Source organism: Microtus ochrogaster, linkage group LG9, assembly GCF_000317375.1.
Source record: "Microtus ochrogaster isolate Prairie Vole_2 linkage group LG9, MicOch1.0, whole genome shotgun sequence".
NCBI lineage: Eukaryota > Metazoa > Chordata > Mammalia > Rodentia > Cricetidae > Microtus > Microtus ochrogaster.
The window spans coordinates 38526532-38536854 of NC_022034.1; the positions used below are offsets into that span (position 1 = coordinate 38526532).

Below are 10323 nucleotides of genomic sequence, written 5' to 3' on the forward strand. Positions count from 1 at the left end.
GGGGGGGCGGGGCAAGCCCTAGAGGCGTCCTCGCCCGCCCTCTAATGGCCGTTGTTTTCGAGGCCTCGCGCTGGCGCTTGGCTCCGTGTCCCGGAGTCTAGCGCTGCCTGCGCGCGCGTCGACTTCCTGTCGCTAGGAAGGCCACGCAGGGGCGGCGACTCCAGGGCCGGCGAGTGCGCGCGAGTGGCTGTCCGTCCGCCCGTCAGCTGGTCTGGACGTCGGTTCTCGGCCGCCATGGCTGAGAAGCAGGTGGACTTAGCTGGAGGGCCGGAACCTGATAGTACGGTGGCCTCCAAAGCGGGACCCGAGGCGTCCTCGCCTGCGACCTCCGCGTCCGGCGACTACGACGGCACCTGCGTGTTCTGCCGCGTGGCGGCTGGGCAGGAAACCAACACTGAACTCTTGCACTGCGAGGTGGGCGGCGACAGGCCGGGGTGGGTGGGACCCCGACCGCCCTGCCCTTCCCTACCCGCTGGACCTTGAGTGTGACCGACTTCTCTTCGGGACCCGGAGGCCTGTAGTGGTCCCTTTGCTGCTCTGTGGGGAGACGCGGTAGAGCCAGGCACCCTCGCGTCCTTAATGCGTTTGCAACACGTGCACTCTGCTCCCCCTTGCTTTTGTTATCGGGAGTGTCAACGTCTCTAGATAGTGATTTTAAATTCTGCACACTTCTGCTATCGGGAGAGAGGAAAGAACTGGCGGAAAATAGAACGTGGGCGTGGTGAAGAAGCGTGAGTTCGGTTGAAAATAGCCTGGGACGGGGTTTCGGGACTGGGTCTGAAGTTGAATTGTCACTTAACAGTGACTTGTAAGTGGCCACAGCACCGAAGAAAATGTCTCCTCCCCCATCAACTATGAGTTCTGCCCCTCTAAATGGCAAGACATTGCCTGGTTCTGTCCTGTGCAGATCACGTGCAGGTAATCGTGGCTGCTCTGAGTTCTAGAGTCCAACAGCCATGCCATGCCTGGGCATCATTATTCCATAACCCCCCCCCCTTTCCTCCATCCCGAATAAAAAATTAATCTTTTAAAAGAGATTAATCATCTTGCATTTAAATTCTCATCACACATAAATTTGTTGTAAACACCTGAACAGATTGAGCTTACGTAAGGAGTGATCTACTTACATAAGTAAGTACAGAGAAAATGATTTGATGTGGAATAATCAGAGTTATCAGCATTATGAAGAATTTGTTTGGGAAACCTTTCCAACAAAAGTCAGAGAAAATTCCTCACTTCACAGATCTCTATGTAGTTTTCTTACTGTATTTTTTTAGAATTTATTTGAGTAAAAGGTACACCATATATTCGTATCAGAGAGCAAGCAGTTCCGAAGGCGTGTCTTACTCTTTGTGTATGAGGCACAGGTATATATATATATAATACATAAATACCATGGCCGGCATTAGTATCTCATGCTTTTGATATGAACTATCTTAAAGAGTTCTGAGAAACAGCTGGACAGTTGTGGCTAAAACATATCTACAGAGTGAGTTCGAGGACAGCCAAGGCTACAAGAGGAGAAAAAGAGGAAGTCTTAGAAATGGAAAAACAAGATGCCCTAGGTTAAATTTCACCATGTGTGAGCCCATACTAAGCAAATATTTCAATGCCAATTTAACTCTACTTTTGTTAACTAAAATTGTCTTGACACCTTAGCATGGTACTAAGAAATAACTCTTTCAATATACTTGTTTTAGATATCAAGATATAGTTAGTGGGAAGAAATTGTTGTAGAGATTTTAAGCAAAAAATATTTTTTTGAGAATTATTTGTTAGAAAAAACATTGGAAGAATAGGAGAAGCAGGTTCTACAATAGTCTATAAGACTTATAACCAGAACAGCATGGCAGAACCTTACACATTATAACTGTTTCTGCTCCTAACTGTAAAATAAATTAGACTCTTTCAGAGAAATAATTTCATAGCTATATAGAGATCCTTTGCATTCCTTTTTATAACTGTTCAGTGGCTTATTGGACAATTTTAAACATTGTCTTTGAGCTATGGACATTTGGCTTCTTTTCAGTTTATTGCTCTTGGAAGTCATACTATAAAGATCAGCTGTGTCTGGAGGTACAGCTCAGTGGCAGAACTGGCCAAGCGTGCTAGGCCCTGGGTTTGATCCCCAGCACTACAAAAAAGAAAAAGAATTTAAAACGTATATATGTGGATTTCATATTTTTGGCATTATAACTTTGGAATTGGATCTCTTTCTCTTTTTTTAAAAGTAATAGTTGGGTCAGTAGTAGTAATGGAAGATAATAAATAGCACAGAACCAGTATTTTAAAAGCTTAGTGGAAATGCAAGTAACAGCTAACTGAAATACCAAGTTTCTTTGTCTTTAAATTTAAAACATAGTTTATTGTAATGGTCTGTGGTATAGGTGTACATGTGCATATGTAGAGGCCAGAGATGAGTATTGGGTGTCTTTTCCTATTGCTCTTCACCTTATTGCTTGAGACAGAGTCTCAACCTAAAACTTGTGGCTTTGGTAGACTCACTTGGCTCAGCAGACCCCACCAAGGACCTCCCATCTCCACCAACGAGCTCTTTTTACCAACCTGACTTTTTATGTGGTGCTGGGATCTGAACGTGAGTTCTCAGCTGTGTGGCTTGCACTTTACTCACTGAACCTTCTCCTTAGCCCAAGCTGTGATGGTTTTATCTTAACCTTTTCTGAAATACTCTGTTGTTATCAGCGCTTATCTGCTACTCAGACTGAAATAAAATGGATCAAAATGTAGTTGTTGTGCCTTTACCTTAGATAACTAAGGTTAACAATATGGGTGTGAGGTTCTCTTGACATTGAATTCTGGTTCCTAAGATGGGGATTTGAAGGATAACAGTGTATCTAGGGAATTTTGCTGAGGAAAAACTGTTTATTGATTTAACCTTTATTTTATTTTTTAGTGAAGAAAGCATACACTAGGGATGGAAAAATGTATAGTGAAATTTAAAACCAAGATTTCTTTTTTTTTTTTTTTTTTGATTTTTCAAGACAGGGTTTCTTTGTGTAGCTCTGGCTGTTCTATAACTCTCTCTGTAGATTAGATTGGCCTCAAACTCAAAGAGATTCATCAGTTTCTGTCTCCCAAATGCTGGGATTAAAGGTGTGTACCATCACTGCCTAAAACTGAGATTTCTTTTAAGGAAATTTTAATGAATTTTACTTATAATTAATTGTTCCTTGAAATCGACCTAATATAATAAATTCCCCATGACAGAAGCTTAAGCTTCTTTTTGTGAATTTAAATAAGGCACAGTCACAAAAATGTTCATTAGACATAAATTGTAGCTGAAATACCATTTTCCCTTTGTATAAGTCACAGCAGAGCAGAATAATGTTTGTTTTATTTTAATTTACCAACAAATATGTCTCTTCTTTAGAATGAAGACCTAGTTTGCTTCAAAGATATCCATCCAGCAGCACTTCATCATTATCTGGTGGTGCCAAAGAAGCATATTAGAAATTGCAAGGAACTGAACAGAGATCAAGTAGAAATGGGTAAGATGGAAGCAGTGTTCTCTGTGGCTTTATTTCATGAATTGTCTTTAAAATATGGCAGTGCTGATAAAAAGGCTTATTAAATTATCAAGAAGAAAGTGAGAACTTTTGAAACATTCCCCTTTTTGAGATTAGAGGCATGTGTGTGCCACCATCCAGATTTTGCTTTACGCTTTCTTAAATAATAGTTTTTTTGACTTTGAAATTGGAAGATGCTATGAAAAATTCTAAACAAGTTCTGATGTATTATCTATATAAGCTTATACTTCCTGACAGTTTCAGATGCAGATAACTTAGTGCCAGAGTTTAGTTATGAGACTTTGGTTTTGAAATTTTAGCTTCTGAAAAGGAGATTCCAATTTTATTTCTTTCAGAATTATTCTGTATTTCCTGCTCATTGCCTTCTTTGACTTTTTCTGATATCTTTTCCTAAAACTTTTTTTTTTTTTAGTTTATTTCAATCTTTTTAGTTGTCTTTCTAACTAACCATGGTCTGGTATTAGTTTTGGCAGTACTATATGATAGCCAACAACATAGCTGAATTAGGCCAGACTTTCTAAAGAGGTGAATAAGAAAACGTGTGACAAAACATCTTGGTGTAGTATTATTGTTCATGGGCATGTAGATGACTGAATTACCAGTTAGAAACTTGTTTCTAAATTCTATAAAATTTTTTAGTTATCTGAAGTTCTTTCCATGTGATTTAGAACATCATGATTTATAACCACAAGGTAGCATTTATACTTATGGAGATAATATCTAACCTATATTTACCTGATTGATTGATTGTATATTTATTACTAAAATTTCCATTGCATTTTTTGGCTATTTCTTAGAGATCATATAACCTCTAGCAAGTTTTATTTATCATTAAGGTAGTAGTAGCCTTATAGAGAAGAGAGGCTTCTACAATTATTAGTAATAATTAGTAATTTTTAGCTAGTTATTATAGTTAGTGCATATAAAATATAAGAATTTCTAAATAAAATAAAACTTTTCTAAATAATTCCAAAATAAAGAAGATATTGAGTTTATAAATAAATAAATATTAAAGTTGGTAGGATATACCTAAAGTACCTAAAGGGAACTTTGTAGCTTTGAATGCTAATACTAGAAATTTTTTAAGGAGCTGGAGAGGTAGCTCTGAAGCTGAGTGCTTTTGCTCTTCCTGAAGGTTCATTTTTACCTAGCACTCATGTTGGATTTCTCATGATAGCCTGTGACTCCAGCTCCAGGGGATTTGACATTCTCTGCTGGCTTTGTGGGCACTTTCCCATATGCACACAGGCATGCATACATAAATAAAAATAATTTTTTTTAAAAGAAGAAAGTGAGTTTCAAATTTAGTAAATTAAGTGTTCAACAGAGAAAATGGGGCTGGAGAAATGGCTCAGAGGTTAAGAACACGTTATGCTCTTCTAGAGGACCTGGGTTTGGTTCCCAACACCACATGCCATCTCACAACTGTCTGTAACTCCAGTTCTAGGGAATCACACACTTATTCTGACCCCTGTGGACTTTCACATGCCACACAGACATACACTTGGACACACACATACACAAAAATAAAAGTAATTAATTTTTAAAAAGATACCAGAAAAAGACAAGCAAAGACAAAGTAAATACCCCAAAGAAAGTAAAGTTTTAGTGAGCTTACTGTGTCCCATAGTTTCTTTTCTGTCTTACAGTTGAGAGCATGGTAGCTGTTGGAAAAGCCATTCTTGAGAGGAATAATTTCACTGACTTCACAGATGTGAGGTATGTATGCTTTGCGTAGAAACCAATTTAATTACTGATTTTTATGAAATTTGGTTTTCATGAAAAGGGAAGTAGCAGTGACTGAGTTTGTGCTTTAGATACAGTATTCCTGGAAGTGAGAATATAGTTCATTGCTAGTATAATTGTAATAAACCTGTTGTGTATGCCTCAACATCTTCTGAAAACTTTCACTTGTACGTTAGACAGACAAGTCTATATAAACAATAAGTAGGTAAAATAGTTAGAAGTCCTCCCTTCTTGTTCCATATTTTAATTTCCATAAAATTGGGTAAAGCGAATTAATGTATGTAAACTTACATGGCTTAAAAATACATTGTTGGGCTGGGCAATGGTGGTGAATGCCCTCCCTACTCAGGGGTCATCGGCATGTGAATCTCTGAGTTCGAGTCCAGCCTGGTTTACAGAGCAAGTTCCAAGACAGACAGGGCTACATAGAGAAACTGTCTTGAAAAGCAAAACAAAACTAAAAATCAAACCCAAACAAACCAAAATCATTTTTGGGAATAAGGAAATAGTTCTGTAAGCAACAGTGCTTGCAATACAGCCATAACGACCCTAGTTTGAGTCCCTAGAATTTAGGTAAAAACCCAGGCAGGGCTGTAGCCCCAGCATGATTGGAGGCAGAGACAGGAGGATTTCTGGGGTTTGCTGGCTGCCAGTCTAGCTCCAGGCTCAGAAAAAGGTCTTGTCTCAAGATAAATGATGAACCAAGACACCCAATGTCATTTTTTGGAGATGTATGAGTGTGCATACCAGCCACACCCTTACGTGTACGCACACACACATACACACACACACACACACACATGCACGCACGCACACACACATGCACACACATACGTGTAGACACACATGCACACACGCACACACATGCACGCGCACACACACGCACATGCACACATACACACACACACACGTGCGCGCGCACACACACACACACACCATTATTAGGCTTCTAGCATAAAATTAACTTGAGTTCATTGCTTGCTGAGCTGAACTCTAGCATTTAACAAAGTTTGAGCCAAAACCCATAACATTTAATTGATTTTTAAGAGCTTAAATGCTTTCCTATTTAAGAGAATAATCTTATAAATGTTTTATAAAGTAAGAAATTTTCAACAAATAATATAAGTTGTTTTAGTATTTAACAACCTTATCTGATGACAAAAGCTTTTTTTTTTTTTTTTGTAATAATGATTGGATTGCTCTTACCAGAGAAAATGTTGGTCACTGTCTGAGTATTTTGTTAGAAGTGAAAGCCTGCCATCTACTGGCAATGTCTTAAAGTAATGTTTAGTACATTTGCTTTGAGATTCATTACAGGCATACATCTTTGCAGAACTAAGCTTATTGTGATAAGTACTGAAGTGACTAGTAATAATACAATTCACACTCTCTAGAGGTTTTATCAGGCTTTCTTTGATAAATGGTATGCATTGTCTATGAACTGCAACACATTGCAAATACTCAAGAGCATAAAGAAAACAATAAATGATTAATGAATGGTAATTTGTTCACCTTTGGATATTTTTAATTTTGTGTGATTTACAAGTAATTTAAAAATTGAGAAGTTACTTGTCAATAATCTCTTCTGTTACAGAATGGGTTTCCATGTGCCACCATTCTGTTCCATTTCTCATCTGCACCTTCATGTCATAGCACCAGTCAAACAGCTCAGCTTCTTATCAAAATTGATTTACAGACCAGATTCTTACTGGTTTGTCACAGTAAGTAATCCTGTTGCACCAGCAGCATACCAACATATTAAAGTGTTTGTACCTTTTTGTTTTTATTTTCATTTTTTTATTTTTCTTGATAGCACTAGACACAGTTCTGTTTGTCTCTAACACTCATTTTAACAAACTTATTTATTTATTTTGCATTGATGTATACACTTATTTATTTTGCATTGATGAATGTTGAACCAGGGTCATCTTATGCTAGTAGGCAACGTTTTATTCTGTTGATATATCTCAAACCTCCCCCCATCTCAATTTTGAGAAAGAGTCTTGTGTATCATCCAGATGGGCCTTGAAATTGGGATCCTCCTACCACTGTCTTCTAAGGATCTGGGATTGTAGGCTCATGCTATAATTCCCATTTCAAATGAAAATTTTGATTCGAGGGAATGTTCTGGGCAATCTAATTTTATAAGATGATAAGTAGGACATATATAGAAAAGCAGAGCTTTAAGAATTCAGATCTGGATATAAATTCAGACTTTTCTTACTTGAAAGATCATATACAGTATCTTTTAAAAGCTCATGTTCTTATTCTGCAGTACTGGAAACTGAATGCAGTTCAGTATTTCCCCTGCTGGCACATACATACCCAGTCCTCCTCCTATCACGTCCCTATCATAGTGGCCTGCTTATTGTCAGCCAAGAGCCAACACTGACACACTATTGTTATCCAGAGTCCTTAGCTTGCTTTAGGTTCCATTCTGACTGCAGTACTTTATGCATGACTTGTATCCATCATTGTAGGCTCACACAGAACAGCATCACTTTTCTAAAAATCCTCTATGCTTATGTTATCAAATAGAGGCAGTGGTAACTACAAAGAACCATATATTCATGTCTATTCTTTTTATTATTATTACAGGCTGATTATTGGCTTGAAAAGCTAAGAAAATAAAAATGTGAACCATGGACAAGCTCCTCAACCTGACTCCGGATGAGCTACTTACTGATTTGTTCTCTTCGAAGTCTAATTGCAGTCTGAAGGTTTGCTGGATCTGCATGACACTATCACTGAGTAGCCTTACATTTTTTTCTGAACGTCTATTTTCTGAGATCTGTAAAATAGTTATGTGAGTACTTTGTCACTGATTTATTTGTTTTGTTGCTTATGTAAGGTTTTATGCTTAAGATACTATAACTAAAAATTCATTTAATACAAATTTTGCTAATCAGGATGACTCCTATATTCTTTAAAGTTCAGGTTTCATTTATTAGTACTTTTAATAATAATTTATGATGAATAAACTGGCATAGAAAATTGAAACCTTTTTACAATGAAGTAGAAAAAGAAATTAGCAATTTTATGATAGTTTTATTGTCTTACACATAAATTTTCAAAATAAAGAATACCATACTACCAATATTCTCTGATTTCGATGATAGAAGCATTTATATATATGTCACTGGTTTCAGAAACACACACACATACACACACACACTCATATAATATATTAGTTTACCCTTTACCTGAAGCCCAGGATAGTACTAGACTCTGTAATGTATCCTGTGCTTTTTCTATATATGCATACCTTAGACAGGCAGAGTAAGAGATTGCTAATAATACTAATAAAATAGAGCAGTTATAACAAGATACAATTGAAATGCTGCCAATGTCCATGGTTGTGCTTTGTTGCCATATTAAGTTGATTACAACTACTATGGATACTGTAACAGTTAATCTGATAACTGGTAGTTACTGTAAGCGGGTAGTGCATACAGATTGTGGATGATTCATATCACAGATGGGATAGAGTGGAATGCTGTGAAATTTCATTGTTCTGTGTAGAATTGCATGCAATTTAAGATATATGGATTGTTTATTTCTGGCATTTGTTATTTGATATTTTGGGTCAGCCATAGATAACTGACACTACTAAAAGTCAGGTCTCGGAAGGTCAAACTTTAGGTAAGAGGGAACTACTTCAGTGTAATTTTAAATGAATGTAATAACCAACAACAGGTTATCTAACAAATTTACCTGTGAGGAGATAAGGAGAAATGCAAATTAGTAATGTATGAAAACTATTGTGATATGGTATGCTTTTGTAGCAAAGGAAAATGAAAGTACCTAGTGGTTCGACCCAGTGTTATGAAAAAAGACTTGATTTGAAAGTAGAAAGAGACATCGATAGGCAGTTTATCTTGATAACATAGTGCTAATATTATTGGTATATCATTTAGTGGAGACTGTTAATTGGAAGTTGTCCTTGGCATTATCTACAGACACAGTGGTGAGTGAAGGGAGATGGGGTGTTGAAAGATGATTCTGCATTGTGCCATTGTCTAATATTGTTATGTATGCAGCAGGACAGGAACATGAGGACTAGTGCATTATAGAAATCAGCTAAGATTTCTGTTTATTGTTTTGGCATGATGATAAGTGACTTTAGGAACATACTAGTTATTACAATGCTTGGTTACAGTATCTATAGTCAAGTGTTGTCTTGTTTGATTAAAATTAATTAATTCAGCAAGTATTTTTTAATATTTAATAAGTGCCAAACACTATTGGGATTCAGAACTAAAGAAATGATAGAGGTCAGTTGCCAATGCTATGGGGTTAGACAAAAATAATTTCTTAGATTTTAGTGTGTTAAATGTGGTAAAGAGGCCATGGAAGGAGACCACTACTGAGAATAGGTAGTAAGTGGGGAACACCTCAATTCAAGACTCAGTGTTAGGCTGACAAATGGTGGAAAGCTGAGAACCGAGTTCTGTTTCCACTGTTAATTTATAGAAACATTTGAATTTCAGCTTCTTCACTTGAGGTGGAGAAAGGGGTTTGCGTGCAGAGGCTAATATCAAATTTAGATTTGTAGGTTTTATAGCACTGCCTTGTATAATAACTTTCTGATCATTTGCATAGCTAGCAATCACAGTTTTTTCTATACCAGTAAAAATATGACAAACTTCAGGAAAGGTGCAACCTTTGAATGTTTTACTCTGAACTTGCAGTGATGTAATTTACCCCGTGATGAGAGTACCTGGAAGATGGTCGGGGTATTGTTTAAATGCCCTTAGGGGTCTTTAAAAATGTAATTAGCTGGTTGATTGTGTTTGTATAGGTTTATATCTTCTCAAGGGGGCAGAGTGGGTAAAGGTGCTTACTGTCTGACAGTAAACCCTGAGGACCTGTGTTTGATCTCTGAATTTATGTAAAGGTGGAAATGAAAAGAAAGGAGCCTACAAAGTTGTCCTCTGACTGGTACACATGACCTCTGTAGATCTTCCCACCCATTATAAATAATGCACATATACACCGAGATAATAAAATTAAAAAATCATTAAAAGAA

General features: G+C 37.2%; 1 protein-coding gene across 2 annotated transcripts; it reads left to right on the forward strand.

The window, feature by feature from the left end:
- Window positions 1-58: 58 nt before the first annotated feature.
- On the forward strand, window positions 59-10323 carry Hint3 (histidine triad nucleotide binding protein 3). Of its 2 annotated transcripts, XM_005363655.3 has the most exons (5): window positions 67-414; window positions 3392-3509; window positions 5198-5267; window positions 6889-7015; window positions 7893-10323. In XM_005363655.3, exons 1-5 carry the CDS (start codon window positions 235-237, stop codon window positions 7923-7925), a joined length of 528 nt encoding a protein of 175 aa, XP_005363712.1. In that variant the 5' UTR covers window positions 67-234; the 3' UTR covers window positions 7926-10323. The 2 variants fall into 2 exon arrangements, with proteins under 2 accessions (XP_026643215.1, XP_005363712.1); XM_026787414.1 differs by lacking the exon at window positions 6889-7015 and having other exon boundaries at window positions 59-414.